General features: G+C 34.1%; 1 protein-coding gene across 1 annotated transcript in view; it reads left to right on the top strand.

The window, feature by feature from the left end:
- SNTG2 (syntrophin gamma 2) overlaps positions 1 to 16,533 on the top strand; it is a 260,496-nt gene that overhangs the window by 119,790 nt on the left and 124,173 nt on the right. Inside the window, exons 3-4 of the mRNA XM_034060916.1 lie at positions 8,543 to 8,599; positions 8,694 to 8,751. Coding sequence (XP_033916807.1) covers positions 8,543 to 8,599; positions 8,694 to 8,751 — 115 coding nt within the window. The remainder of the gene's footprint in view (positions 1 to 8,542; positions 8,600 to 8,693; positions 8,752 to 16,533) is intronic.

The raw sequence follows: 16,533 nt of genomic DNA, 5'->3' as shown, positions 1-16,533 counted from the left end.
AACGTTAGTTAAAAAGGAAAAAAAAAGTATTTAAAATTTCCTGTTCAGATTGATAATCAGTACACTTTCTAGTTTTCCTTTGCCTATAATATAGCCATCATACAGTCAACTTTAGCTCTGTATTGTTTGTTAATTTGTTTTTGGTTTTTAAGACAGTTACAGATGTCTGCCTCATTTTAGCCTCAAACCATAAATAAATTAGTTTGAAAGAAAAACTATGTCTAGCCTGCGGGCAACTAAAAAGTGGAGTTGTCTGTGTGTTTGACTGAGACACAAACACTGGGTTTTCAGCTGCATATGAGCAGGGTTTTTCCACAAGTATTGCAGTACAGTTTTGGCAAGAATTGATGGAGTAGAATTTTCTTCTGTAGTTGCTTGCAAAACCAGTGTGGGTTTCTGTCCAAATTTTGTAGTCCTGAAATTTTGTAATTGCATAAGTTCAGAACTGAGTCAGATCTGGAATCTACTGAGCCCACTTCTTCCAACAGCAGCTGCTAATATTTCCCTAGAAGGGCCAAGCAGGGCAAGAATATGTGATGCTTCTTTTAACATGTTCCCTGTCCCAAGTTTTTCAGTGCCTTCCTGTGCAAAATGCAGTATTATATTGGCTCTTAACAAATATCTTTTTGCTACAGCTCTCCAATATCTCTTTGAACACATGTAGACTTTCAACATCCAGATTTTTTATTTCTTATCAGACTCCAGAATCTGCTATACATTGAACAAAGAATCATCTGGGGGTTTTTTGGTCTAATGGAACTCTTTGTTATAGTTTCTCTCACTGTCTGCAGATTTTATTTCCTCCCCTTTCCTCCCCCAGTTCTGACATACTTAGTGCAAGCCTTAAGTTTCCTAAGCCTTAATTGGAACCTTTTATTAAAAAAGTGGGATTTTAGTTTCAGTGTTGTAGTCTTCACGTATCAAGGGTTTATTGAGAAGTATCACTCCAGTGTGTCTACTTTGTTTCATCCATGTATTCCTTTAGTACTAGGGTGAATGCTATGTGACCCTGGTTATTTGCCACTGTTATTTACTGAATTGGCTTCTAAAGTTGTTTCAGATTCGTATAGACCCATACATCCTTTGTGCTACAAAGCATGTTGGAAGAACATCTCTATTTTTTTCACACTAATGAAAAGTGTTCGTTTATCTTCCTTCCTGTAACCTTATTAGCTGAGTATGCCTTTTATGTCTTGATCATGAATCAACCCTGTAGTTTTTTTGGCAGACCTCCTGCTCTTGGTAGATTTGAAGGTGTATTATAAACTTTTATTCTTTTTAACAGTTTTTGGAACTCTCTTTTCTGTTGCTGCCTTATTTTGTTTTTCAATTTTATTTGCTTATATTTGTTTTTGTTTTTGTATGAATAAAATGTCCATCACTCTACATGTAATAAACTCTCTTAATCTCCTCTTTAGCCATGCAGTTTTCCTTTTCCTCTCTACTAAGTCCTTTTAATAAGTGGCATTCATTGGCTCTGTGTTTCCTGTGTGGAATCCTTAACTACTTTTTCACACAGCCTATAATGTTTTGATTTTCTTAGCTGCTCTATTCATTTTTCCTTCCAACAAGCTTCCTCACTTTTTCATAGTTCCTTTCTTGGGTTTACAAGTGACTGTTGAATGTAAAGTACATAGCATTTAATCTATAAAAAAATTAACTAGATCCTACATGCTGTACTCAGGACCAGGGCAAGTACTTAGTCTCATCTTGTGGGCTCCATGAAGCAGTGACTAGTAGAGAGACATGGTGTTTGTTGACTGCATTATATGCTTTTGTGTGTCTCTGTCTGATCTGAAGTTAAATCTTACTACCATTGCATTTCTCATTCCTGTTGCTTTTTTGCATATCTCATTGTTATCATCCTAGTTGAGTGGTCATTAGTAAAGATTCTTGCTTGTCTTTAGCCTGGATTCTGTTGATTTACTTGTTGAGGTAGTTGCAGTATTAGCTTTGAGTCTTAAGTCCTTTGTAGCATAAGGCATTTACTCTGCTGCTTATGTAGCCTATCTTACCTTTCTTATATACATCCCATAATTAGAGATTTTTGCACATCTTCAGAATGCTTATACCTTTATTTACTTCAGATTTAATACAATTTTGGTTTTGTTCCTGGAACTCTGGTTTATATTTCCTGTTTGTATTTTTCCCTTCCCAACCTGTACTTCACTTCAAGATACAGAAAATCTCTGTTTATATCAATAATAGAAGCATCATCCATAATTTTACTGTCTTCTGTACCTGTCAATGTTTCCAATACTACAGTTTAAAACTTTAGGTGTGGTTTTCCTGAATTTTAAGTACCAGCAGCTTTGGTTTTTTTACAGTTCAGATCAGACTGTGCTACCTGCCCAGGTTCTGTGTGTTTAAAAAATGTCTTCAGTTTCTGATAAATCTGAATCCATCTTCCTTAAGCCTTCTCTGTAGGAATGCATGAAGATCTTCCCTATCTCATCAACCCTACAGGGACTATTGGAAGAGTTTTCGAGAACCTTACCGTAGAAGTCCAGGTCTCTTGCTTCCTTTCTTCTTACCTAATTTTTGTATCTAGGACTTAGTTCCTGTGTTTCCTTACATTTTTGGTACAAATGCAGACCAAACCTCTCTAGTGTTTCTTGGGCTAAGCAAGGGTTCCTGTTGGATGTGACAACTTGTACATATTCAGGTATCCATTTTGGAGTCATCTCCCTTGAGTCATAAATGTATCTATTTGCTTACTGGTCACCTACCACCATTACAACTGTCTGGGATCTCCACTTTAAGGAGGGCATTCACCTTTCAAGTACACTGACATGATCTGTTATGAGAACTACTAATGGAGTTACTTCTCCACTAACACAGACATCTGCTTCTGTCATGGCTTTTGCCTCCTTGCTTCATGCCTGTGACTGGGCATTATCATTATTACAGATTTCTGTTCCCTATGGATCCCTTTAATTTCAGGTTAATTTCAGTGTACATGCCTGGAATCAAATATTTGGTGGAAACTTTATTCTGTCACCTCTATAAATTGAAAACAGGTTTCTCTTTCATACTGCACTTGAAACATACTGTATGTGCACACAGTTCTGTTCTCACAGAGGTCATCTTAACCATGCCAAAACTTGTTGATTGTGTATTTAATCCACAGTTGTATAGCGGGTTAGGTTCTAATGCAAGCAATGCTTGATAACATATTGTCAGTTATTCTTGCCCTTCCAACTTTGCACAGCTGATAGCTTGAAGGAAAAAAAAAAAAAAGAGGCAGTCAGACAGCATTACCTTTAATAAAACAGTCCACATTCAGGAATTATGTTATCAGTAGTTGCTCAAGCGTGCAACCAGAAAATTTTGCTTTGGCAGATAATGTTGTCAGTTGGACTTGCTTTCATGAAACCTGAATTTGTCTAACCTTTGTTTGTACCAGCATTAGGATATTTGTTACAGAGTTTATAAAATTATTTATTAGTGTGATGCTATTAGAATTGTATCTGTAGTGCCAGGTATAGAAGCATCATCCTTTAGAGTATATTAAGAGATTTATTTTTTAAATGACTTTGTCTCACTATGGAGCAGCTGTCAGAATGTTACAGGCTTTTCTATCTGAATTTAAATGAAATCTACTACTAAGATGTATATTATTTTACATGTATGCTTTTATTGTACATGACTGCCAATGCCACCAGTATGTGTAGGGATAATTAGAAATTTTTAATTTACATCTGTGTTTGTAGTTAATGTATATCAGTCTCCTTTTCCTTTCTGTTTATGGACTGCAAGATCTATCATACACAGGTCTACATTGACTTTATCTCTTCTAGAAAATAAAACACAAGCTGTAGCACAAGTTCAACATTGGCTCACAGCTGTCTATGTGAGAGCAGTCTCTAGCTGCAAGTTGACTTATGCCAAATTGTCTATAATGGGTGTTGGTATACTCAGTGTCTCAGTTTTGGCCAATGTCAGTTGCAGCTCTCTTAAACAATGCCTCAGACGAAATCAGGAGATGACATGTGTCATGTAGTGTTTCATTTAGGCAGTATTAATCATAATATTTTCAAGGAAAGAAAATTTGGTCCTGTTGGTTGGGAGTTTTACTGTGTTGCTTTGCTGGGGAAAATCCTCCAGCCTGCTTTATTTTAGCATAGGCACGGCTTGTGAGACAGGAACTCTAAGACAAACAGTCTGTTCTTTGGTTGAAGAAGTGAAAAATATCTTCCTGAATTTTGAGTTGCAAGATCAAGAAGAACAAAACTAAATAAAGGTCCTGATAAGAGAATAGGACAACAGGATAAGTTAGTGGGGACAGTGTGCAGAAGTCAGATAAAAGAGAATAATTACTGTTTAGCATGCTTTCCTACAAAACCTGAAATTTAATTCAGTAGGTATCTAATGTTGAATCTCCACAGATTTTCTTCTCTAAATTACCCTTTATTTTTTTGAGTAGTTAGCATATATTTTATGAATTTAAAGGTCCAAATGAAGGACTAAATGGAAACTAGCCTATAGTGAGCCATGTGAATTTATAAAAAAAAAATATAAAAAAGAAAAAAAATTACTCCTTTAAAATGAAGTTGCAAAGTCAAATATTAGAAAGTTGGAATTATGCCAAATTAACACTGTTGATCAGGTATTAGGTGCATCTCTTCTAATCCAAAATTATAATGGGTTAAAATGCTGAACATTCAAAGCTAAGGCTGAAGCTGGTCAACAAGATACTTTGGACAGATAAAGTTCATACAAATACTCAGAAAAAAATATTAAGACATTTCACATCACTAGAACAGAATAGTTGTCCCTGGGTCTTTGTGTGCCTCCATTCTTGCTCTGTAGAATGATGATATATATGCAGGCTGGGAAACTAATTTATGTGGATGTAGCTAAATATTGTACTGCTTACTAAGACAAAACAAGCTCTAAATATTTTAGTAATACTATGTTTAGAAATAAATTAAAGTTGTGTTCATGAAATAATATGACAGATTATGCTTTAAATAAGGATAAAGAAATAGCTGTGCACTCTAAGGTCTCAAAGCCATGTTACTGCTAGAATAGTGTTTCTTAAAAAGTCTAGTTGTGGTGTTTTAAACTGGAGTTTAAAATCTTGTCTGGATGTATCTGTTTTCCACTTCAAGTCACTGGAATTTTCACTGTATATGTCTGTGAGAGTTACTTGTCTTCTGCCAAGGAAGATGCTTTAAAACTGTGCTTAACCATCTCTGAAAAGTGTTTTGAAAAATGTAAATATAATTCTTGGCATCTGTTTCACTACTACACAAATCTCTCAAGGTATTTGGTGTTCCTGTGGCTCTTGCCTGCTACCTCTCCAATTTCCTTGCAGCATTTTCAAAATGAGCGTATCAGAACTATCTGTATTATTTAAAGTGGGGATCACTGCCAGGTGCAGAAATAATTTATAGTCTTTCTGCCCCTTCTTAACAGTCTCCCAGTGATGCAGGATTATACTAGTGATTTTGGCCGTGGCTTTCTACGGGAATGTAGGTTTTTCTCATAGTCTTCATGACTTATGTTTAGCTTTTTTTGGAAGACCAAATTCTGCAGACAGATAGAGTGCTTTTCTCTATTTGTTTCAGTTGTTTTCTTTATTACAAGGATGACCTTAAATGACCTTAAATTCTGTATGCTTGGAGCCTGTCCATCATTGCTCTTATTACAAGTGTAGTCCCTAAAACCTTTATTGCAATTAATGTAGATTTTTTTTTTCAGAGCATTGATTTTTATTTTCTTAAAGATAGTCTATGTACTGTCATTATCCCACAAGAAGCATAGCCACCAAATATTTGATTTTGATTTTTTTTTTTTTAGTTAGCCAATTTGCATGTGCTTAAACTACACCATATTATTTTAAATAGTTTTACATTTTTGATCAAGTTTTTTTAGGGTGTCAGATCATCGCCTTGCTAGAGTTATTACAAGGCTGGTACTCTATCATAAAGATTTTAAATTTCATAGCAAGTATTCATGTAATGTGAAAAGGTTTATTCTATAAAATTTTTCCTCTTTAAAAATATTTCTTTTTAAATCCTTGTGAACTGGTTTTACCATTAATCCATAATGGAATGGATAGTTCATTGCCAGATTTATGATCATCTGACCTTAAAGCATTGTAATATAATGAAAATCTATGGCTCTATATATTTTCAATATTGAATCAAAGTTAATTTTCTTCTAATATCCTGGAATTGTGCACTCTTCAACTTGTTGAAATTCAAAATCAATAACAAAAAAAAAACAAACCTATCTGTGTCAGCTTGTGTAGATTATCATGGTTATGACACTTGATGATCCTCAGCTTTTGGCATTTTACTTTTACATATCTTTAAAGGAAGGAAGTTTTTTGCATTTTTCAAATGTAGCTCTAATTAAAAAAATTGTTATAAAGGAAATGTTGAGGTACATGATAAATACCTTATTTGAAAGTGTCTTTCATAGAAATATTGAAGCTCTGAAATAAGCAATGCTATGAACTATGAAATCATAAAAATGTTTATTACTATGAAATCATAAAAATGATTATTACAATGCTGTATAAAGAAATTGCTTCATAGGGCTACAATCTCAATTATATCATCAGTATTATAATTTGAAATGTACCTATCAACCATATGAAAATACATGTTAGTGGCAGTTGAATATATAAGATGCCAATAAATAATACCTTGCTTGTCTTTCATAAAATGGTTAAAGCTATCCACATAATGGTTTTGTATTTGTTGTTTGATAATGCTAAAGCAATCTAAGCTATCAAAATATTTATTCTATCATCCCTATGTGATGGGATATATTGGGATAATTTGTTTACAAAGCATAGGTGAAAAGAAACATGAATTAAACAAGCAGACAGGATTTATGTAATAGAATTTTTTTCTTGTAAATGAGTCACTGAATTTAAAGGTAGAGTCACAGAATCATAGACTAGTTAGGGTTGAAAAGAAACTTAAGATCATCTAGTTCCAGCAACCCTGCCATGGGCAGGGACACCTCACACTAAATTATGTCACCCAAGGCTCTGTCCAACCTGGCCTCGAACACTGCCAGGGATGGAGCATTCACAGCTTCCCTGGGCAACTCATTCCAGTGCCTCACCACCCTTACAGTAAAGAACTTCTTCCTTATATTCAATCTAAACTTCCCCTGTTTAAGTTTTAACCCATTACCCCTTGTCCTATTGCTACAGTCCCTAATGAAGAGTCCCTCCTCCACATCCTTATAATCACCCTCAGATACTGGAAGGCTGCTATGAGGTCTCCATGCAGCCTTCTCTTCTCCAGGCTGAACAGCCCCATATTCTAATTCGGATTGAATCAGAGCTTTGTCAGTGCATATGATAATTTAGATAAAAAGTTTGATGGAATTCAAAATGAAGGAAACCTATGAATCTGAATTAGCACAGATTTCAGTAGAGCTGAATTATATAATCTGAAATTTATGGGCTTGACTACTGAAATAATAATTTATATTTAGCTGAATTAGTGAAATTCTAAAATACCCAGCAGGATATATGCATATAGGAGTAATCTCATATATTTTCTTATCTACTGAAAAGGAAAATATAAATAATCATAGAATCACAGTATGGTTTAGGTAGGAAGGGAACCCTAAAGATAATCTATTTCCAACCTCTCTTTCCCAGGCAGAGATACTTTCCACTAGATCACTTAGCTCAAAGCCTTGCCCAATCTGGCATTGTACACTGCCAGGGATGTGGCAGCCACAACTTCTCTGGGCAACCTGTGCCACTGTCTCACAAAGGTTAATTCCTGTTAATTCCTTTTCTTAATATCTGATCTAAATATACCCTCTTATACATTCAGGAAGTTCTGTAAAGATGTCATTCTCTGCAGTGCTGTTCAGCATGTTGCAAAAAAAATTCCCCACAACTCTATAATTACTGCCAGCAGATGAAGTGCTATTATTATGTTGTCAGGCACCAAGAGTTACATACTAATGAAATGTTAAATTCAGCATACTGTTAAACATATGATAGGTTGCTGTAGAAAAATATTGATAAATGTTTTCTTCTTTATGCACTTAAATATCAAACACAAGAAAATAACTATTTGAAGCAGACTTTCACTAAAAATCTTTTGGCATATGCTGCAAAAAATACTAAAGGTTTAAAGATATGGATTAGAAAATGTTGGTATTTGTGATTGAAAAATGAGACTAAATATCATGCACACACGTGATAACTATGAAAATTCGTATCTCAAAGCAAAAGCATGAAAAAAGTTTCTGTTTAGGAAGAATATCACGTAAGTGATACAAAACCAAAAACATACTGAAAGTCTGCATGCAGAATTCACACACAAATTCTGCTCTCTATAGTAGATATATATAGTAGATTCCTATAGTAAGGAATTAAATAAGTGCCTATAAATCTGTGTTGAATGATACTTCAGAACTGGATCACTTAGATTCTAGGCTATCTCTGAGAAAGAAGTTTTTAGCAGTAAAAAGAAAAAAGGTTTAAAACCATCTTATATGCTTCTTCATATATTGTGTTTTCACCTAAATTTATTTTTTCTACAATTTTTTAAAGCACAGAACTGTTACACTTCATAGACAACCAGTTGGTGGCTTGGGCTTAAGCATAAAGGTATGAATCTCTTCTCATTTCTTCTAATTTTTCCGTACAGCTAATTCACTTCAGTCTTAATTGAGATCTCATGGTTAATACACGTCTTTTACAGGGTGGTGCTGAGCACAAAGTGCCTGTCGTCATATCAAAAATATTTAAAGACCAAGCAGGTAACTTATATTCATGTTATTTACTTACACAGTACTGTAGTATATATGGATTGTTTTTAAAAAAAATTAATTCTCTTTAAACTGAGGATTAAAACACATGTGTCACACGCTTTCAGCCTTACACTATCTTTAAGATATTCTTTAATGTCCAAAAGGTCCATGTGCCTTTGTGTTGAATTCAAAATCTATTATCTTTTCAAGTCTTTAGGCTCTATACTTGCTATTTTACTGGTAAGTAATGGGTTCTGAAAACATATTTTTTACTGCAGTAAGACAGTTGTGTTGTAAACAAAATATTGAATGTTATTTTTGGAAACAAAACTGTGACATAGGAAATCTACTGATGTACTTAATTTTAAATACAGCAGATAAAAAAAATACAAACCAGACATATTTTTTCCCACACAATAATTCACTATGTGGTATATGACTAACTGTGCCTAGTTGCATGCAGAGAGTGATTTGTAATGTTTATTATGGTTATGATATCACAAGATTTAAATCAGTGTAGTCTATCCCAATTAAGTATTACACTGACATTTACCTAGCAAGAGGAACCTTTGGGGAACTGTGTGAGAGCTTGGACTGTTTTTTGTAAGTTGAAGAGCTGCACTGGAAAACAAAGGGGCTCTTCAGTAAGTTTCACATGGGTGGGCAGTGCCTTGAAACTTGAACTAAGGGTCTTGGCTGATGAAAACAGTGTCATGTTTTCTTCTCTGTTAGACATGGATGTGGGGGCTAGTTTGTTATTTTCTTTGCTGAGGCATTCTTTTACATATTTGAAGATTTGGTGTGTTTCTGTTATAAGCTTCTATGTGCTTCCCCCCTTCTCTAGAGTAAATCTATGAATTTCATCTAACCTTTCCTGCAAGAAAAGGCAGAGCAGGGCACTGTGACCCTCAGTGCATGTCCTGCTCCTTAAACAACTCAGAGCCACTGACACAATCTTCTGAATTCATCAGCCTCTCTTCCTGCTTTGCTGCAGTGGAGATTAAGCACATTTGCTTGGCAAGCCTATTGCTCCACTAGCTCACAGACTGTGCTTGGTTTTCTCCTCTACATTTTCTTCAGGCGGTCCCTCTTTTGCTTGAGTAGTAATTACTTGAATATTATCATATTAATTAGTAAATAATAGTGATGAAGAGAGTATGTTCGAATTTATCTCACGTATGAGCTTCAGGGACTATTTCTGTTTAAATATTCTAGTGCTTTAATGTTAGAGGAAACAATCTGGTAATATTATTTAAGGGAAAATAAGTGTTTTAAAAATATATACATTCTTTCTCCCTACTTATAGATATGTTTTATACATCTGGGAAAATATTTATGTTGTATAAAATGAGAGGAGATGTTAAGCATGAGGGAAAGATGAGACTCATACAGAGTTATCTCAAAACAAATTTTGGACTGAACTTCTGTATTTTCCTAGTGTGAATAAATCACCAATTTTCATTGGTGATTTAATTCGACTTCCACTATACAAGTTACTTATAACAGTGAAACAGATTGGCTGGCTTCAAAGGTGGTTTTGAGTCAAGCAATGAAATTACTTCCTGCTTTAAGCAAATATACTGAATTTTAAAAAATAAAAAAAGTTGTATCATGCAACTTTTGTTTCATGTATCATGTAACATTTGAAAATACATCAGTTACCTGATGAGTGATTTCTTATTAGGAATTTTACTATGATGGATTTTAATATTCTCATTACTGACTAAAGTACTGGGTTTCTAAAAGTCTGATAACTCCTGATAGTTTTGTGAAATGTAGTGCTTGTTATATGAAAACTCTGCAAGATCATGTTTGCATCCTTACTTTGTTGGAATACGGTACTATTTTGTAGTTCTCAAGCTAGAAATATAAAAAGGGGTTGCTTGTTTTTTATAGCTGTATAAACCTTTGTGCTATCCTAAAGAATGTAGTCAGCTAACTTTGTGTTCTTTAAATTTTTCAGATATAGGAGAAGTGTTTCTGTTGGTATTGACCTTAAGCAGCAGTTGAAGGCATTTGTACTTCAGCTATTGAGACAGGATGAATATTTCAATTGGATTTTATTTCATTATTCAACATAAGCACTTCTGTAGCACAGCGGTCATAAATATTATTCTTACAGTTTTTGACTGGCTTAGAGACCTCTGGGCTGTAATAACTGTGTTTATAACTTCCAATTTAAGTTATCCTAGTTCACTCTATTCAATAAGACTTTCCTTGAATGAGTTCACTGAAACATATGTAGAAACTCAAGAGCATAACTTTGCATTTCTGAAAGATAAGATTAAGTGATCATTCAGTGTTGGAGACTAATGTGCAATGTATTACAAATCACAGGAAGAATGTCTTGAGATTTTCCTGAGTAGTATTAAGAGCAAGTTTTGCTAGTGCCAACAACTCATCACTAACATTAAGCCTTTTACATTTTTCTGTGGATTCTGTCTTCCATTCTAACAAAAGCTACATTTTTTCATATCACCAAATCTTTTGGTAAAGTTAGTTTCTGAGGGACTGTGCCAGGCAGAATGAGAACAAGTACATACAACCACATTTACAATATCAAAAGTTATGATGTCAAAAATTAGCTACAGATTAATTTTAATCCTATTGGTTACTACTTCACTTCAAAACAAGGATTTTTTTTCTCCTACCCATATATCATGGAATCATATATAAAATCATCCAGCTAATGCAGCATATTAGCAACATGATTTATAATCTCCCAGATGATGAAAAGGTAGTATTGGTGTTGGAGTATTTCAGTAAGACTTTCTAAAACTGATTATGCTTTCTTTAGGTTTTTTTTAATATTATTTAATACCATATTGCTTTTCCTGTATCTTCCTTTGAAACTGGCTTAAGATAGAGTACATTGTGCTCTATCATTGTACAATAGTTGTACAAACATTGTACAAGAGTTGATGATTTGCCAAGAGCTTCTAGGTGTGTGTTATTTTTATGTATGTGTAAGTATTAATAATTTATTTGTGGTAAAAACTGCAGAAGGCTTACAGTCAAATAGATGTAGAGTCTTATTTTCAGAGATGTATAACTGAATATTGAGAACTTTGAAAGGCATCAGGTCAGGTTTACTTGTACATTGAATTTGTAAGAAATTTTGTCAGATTCACTAAATAGAAAGAATCCTTAGACACAATATATGGGTAAATGAGCTGTCATGTGTTTACATCTTTCTCAGATCTGTTACCCCATTTGTAATTACTAAATCATCTTTATGAACTTGTGGAACTTAAAGAGTGGTGTTGGGGGTCGAGCATGGGCGCTTGAACAGGCCTACAGCAAGCTGTGAGAAAGTGAACTTATGACCCCACGTTAAAAGAAGAAGAACTGTCAGGATCAGCAAAACAGGAACGCAATAACAAGATGCCAGTAATTGCAGAAGCATGATGTAACGCTAAGCTGACACGAATGTTTGAAACCAATCAGGAAAGGTAAAGGGGAGCGTGTATGCCTCGTGGACAAAGCGAGGCAGCCAATCAAGTAATGCGTGATCACGTGTAAGGAAGCTTAAAACAGTATATTAAGAGCAGCCTTGTAATCAATAAACGGAGCTTTTGTGAACCTACATCGTATCGGTGTTTTCTCCCCTCCACCTGGCCGTGGCAGAGTGGGGACTGTAAAAAAAAAGAACATTAAAATCTAACCTTGTCATACATTCAAATTACTTTCTGCATATAGTATTGGGCATTTTAATTGTATAACCATCAAGCGATCATATTTCTGATCTGTGTTGCAAAATTACCAAGTTAGCAGTCATGTTTTGTCACCCTAATGCAACTTTCCATTTTGATGAGACATGCTGCAGTAATCTGGCTACTGCTGTGCGCTCTGCTTATCTCATATAACATGTGGAGTCATACAGGCAGCAACAATGAAACAATACAGTGGGTTCGGATCACTTAGGTGTGCTGAAAATACTTAAATAAAATTAAATAAAGCTGAGTGGAATAGGTATAGTTTGAATTTTGCCAGTTTCAAAGAAGGTCTTCTCTTAAGAGCTGAAATTCATTAAGACCTTAACTTGAAAGCATTTTTCCGCCCTTTGTGATAAAATTTGACTTATATCTCACTTTCTGCTTTATTGAACAATCCTCCATTTTATGTTTAGTCCTTTCTGATGGGGGATGCTATATACCCTGGCAGGACTGGAATGAACTTGGGCTATTCAGCCACTGAAACATTTTTGGCTTAAAACCATGTGCTCTGCAAACACAGACTGTCCAAATATCACATCCTGGCTGCCTGAATTCAGGACCATCTGTTTGGAGGACATGGTGTCAGTTTGATGAGGGCTTTTAACAGTTTCATTTACACTTAGATGCCAAGCAAAGATTGTTTAGTATGGAAGCATATGTGATACTTCCCCTATAGGTATTTTTAATGTGTTGACTACAGTTATCCTCAAGGGTGGTAGAAGTGGGGTAACCAATCCTAGTCATAACAAGTTGTTGGAAATGATGTGAGATTACAGTCAATCTGCACAGCATGGTCTACTTCATAGCTGATGTTCTTCATTCCTACAGCTGCCTTGGCTTCATCAGCCTGAGAGATTCATTCCACTGAGCCAGCAAGGTCGAGATTAAGGATGGTTTAAACCCAAATGGAGACATTTGCATTTAAAAGGGAGTCAGACTAGATCACAAATTTGCATTAAGCTTTATGCTAATGAAGGTGAAGACTGAACACAAGGCCATATTTGAACATCAGAAAGGTCTTATTTCAACATAAACATTTAAAGCTGGATGGTATTTAATATCTATACACTTGTTTCCTAATTTCACAAATTTCTTCAGTGTTTTTTTAGTATTATTCATATTTTGTATATTTTTTTAAAATTGTATTTGCCAATGTTATTACTGGAAAGCTAAAAAAGAATCTACTCACTGTTCTCTCCCTTGGACAAGTGCCTTCAGTTCTGAATTTATTTTCAGAAATCATAGAAGAATATTCTTAGCATATGGGATTTCTTTTATTATTGTTGCCTCCTCAAGAATAAGCAGGCCATAAAAGTCAGTACTTCTAAATAGAAATGACATCTTAATGAACTATTAAAGATGTCAGCAAATAAAAAGAAAATATTTTGATCCCAGATTCAGGAAAGAGTTTTTATTCAACCTGATAGTTGAGAACATACTTGAGGTCTGGTAGCATTCATTGTATATTTAGTGAGAAGCATATAGGTAGATGAATTCTTGAGGTGAGGTTCTAGGATGATTTATACTACTGGAATTTGTTTTGAGGGTTAAATACTAAAGCAAGACACTTATTGACCTAAATAAAATTAATTCTTTGGGTAGAAGGATACAACTGAACAGGCATACACTTAAAATGAGGTAGTAAATGGTTTATTAGATGGTAATATTTTCATTGTTACAATAAAATAAATTATTCATAAATAATTCCTGGACAGAAGACAATTTGGGATTAAATATTTTTAAGTTTTGCTTAGCAATTTATTTTGTTGTAGATTTTATGCTAATTTTTTGAATAGGATTTAAAAGCTCGATGAATCCAGAACTCATCTTTACAGAGAAAACCAAATCATTCCCATTTTAGGTCAGTTTGAAATTTTATTCCATTTCTTTGGTTTGGCTAAAGATCAGAAACAGCTCTAGAATTAAGCAGTTGCTTAGGTACTTTCCCAAAATGAGGCTTTATATTTGTATACGTAGATACATGTTTCTGTCTAGAAATGTATACAGAATTCCTGATACTGAAAAAAAATTGCATTCAGAGAGTGTCTTAATGGTCAGATTCTTCTCAATGCATGTGAAGATGATCAACTTTCAATAATCAGTTTTGCACAACAGTCAAAATATAAAATGTTGGTTGTAAACGGTTTTCTGAAGAATACTTTCTTCAGAGGGTGCATTTTACAGTTTATTAAAAAAAAGGTAGATATAAAATCTGAAAAACATTATTTAGAATTTCAGTGGACCTCTAATATTATAGTTATCATTCTTATACTCCAGACTAAATAGAGAAAGGTACGAAAAATACATTGGTTTTTTTCCATTTGTCATCTATTCCAGAGTTGTCATCTATTGAGGTAGCAGTTGAGTGAATCAGCTGTGGCCATAGGATGCCACTGATATGTAGAGTTTCTTTTTTCTTCCACTCACCTCCCTCTGATTGACAATGTAGTTCCCTTATGAACTGCAGAAATTTAACGAAATATTAACAAAATTTGCTATTTGAATTTGTTAGAACTACAGTCCAAGTTGAAAAAAAACATTGATGGTAATTATTCAATGAAGAGAAATTAAAGAACTGTGTAATATTTTTTTATTCAAATAATATGTTCAGGAGAGAACTGCCTGAAGTCCCTTTGAGGATGGATGGTGCTTTGGAGTTTGGATTTGGAGCTTTAACCACAGAAACTGCTACAGAAACTGGAAAAGCAAGCAGCTAGACAGAAAACACCTCTTAACTGTGACAAAGATTACCATTGCATTGAAAGATACTAATTAAAAAAGGAAAACTTATCCAGCTGATTTTAAGGCTGATGCAATCAAGAGCAGTACAGTGTATTTGATGGAAAGAGAAATGTAACAGCCCTTCTGCTTGGAGATAATGTCACATGGAATAATATGAGAAGTTTAATAACATCCTTTGGCAATTTCAGAAAAGTTCTGGTTTTGATCTTTCCACTGTTCTTATCTTTCCCTTACTGGTTTCTGAACTGGAGACTTTTAAGGCTATTTTAGGAACTACATCTCTTTTTTGCTTGTAATTCGTTTAAAGCATGTGTTTCTGCTACATTTGGCATCTAACCTTAGTCTCCAAGTTTGTTTTTCAGCTATCATTTCTAAAACATTTAAAACTTTTCGGCATACTAGAATATACTTTAATGGAAACTTAGGTTCGTAATTTAGGAAAAAAAAGAAAGATTGAAGATGCCAGATTATAATTTGTTTCCTCAGATAATGTTACTTATTCATAAATTGTCTAACTTAATATGAAAAAAAAGCTTTGCTTTTCTTTTAGTCACATCTTAGTTGTCATGATTTTTCTTAAAAAGGCAAAACTTTAAAGTACTTTTACTATTAATGTTCCAATTTTTCTTTCTTCCTTTGAGTATTTTTCTATAAAGGTAAAATCAAATGATGAAGAACTGAATGTAAAACTGGAAGTATTTTTCTCTAATACAAATTTATCTTGATAACCATTCCTGTGGGCTCTCTCTGCTGCACCATCTACAAGCTAATCTGCGCTACAATTTTCCTGTTCAGTATTTTCCAACTCTTTTAGAATTAAAACCTTTCATCTGGAAAAAGGTTGAAGTTATAGCAATTCATGTCTCATGTTTTCAGTGTGCTTTACTTCTAACTGTAAAATTTCTGTAAAATGTCATAATTCCAGATATAATTATACACTTGATGATCATTTGAGAATAGAGTTCAGAATGGGGAGAGAGAATTGCCCTTAAGGGATATGCACACTGAATGAAAATTAATGGAGAGAGAAATAGGAAATCACAAACATAAACAGATACAAATAGATAAAGTGTAGGAGAAGAAAAAGCAGTAATGGAACAGCAAAAATCATGTTTCATTGCAACACAATACTAGATGTGACACTAAAAATGGGAAGTATATATATGGTTAGAAATATCCGTCACTTCAGCGTTTTTCCACTGTGGAATCTGACTTGATAACCTTTTTCCAGCTGGGATTCTGCTATTCACATGTAATTTTTGGAGGATGATTCTTCTTAATTTCCCTGTCAACTTTTAGTCAAAACTTCAAGAAAAATTTGTCTGCTTCCAGT

Source organism: Melopsittacus undulatus, chromosome 3 (assembly GCF_012275295.1).
Source record: "Melopsittacus undulatus isolate bMelUnd1 chromosome 3, bMelUnd1.mat.Z, whole genome shotgun sequence".
In the NCBI taxonomy this organism is placed as follows: domain Eukaryota; kingdom Metazoa; phylum Chordata; class Aves; order Psittaciformes; family Psittaculidae; genus Melopsittacus; species Melopsittacus undulatus.
The sequence above is the reverse complement of the archived record's forward strand: the minus strand, read 5'-3'. Positions and strand labels throughout refer to the sequence as shown.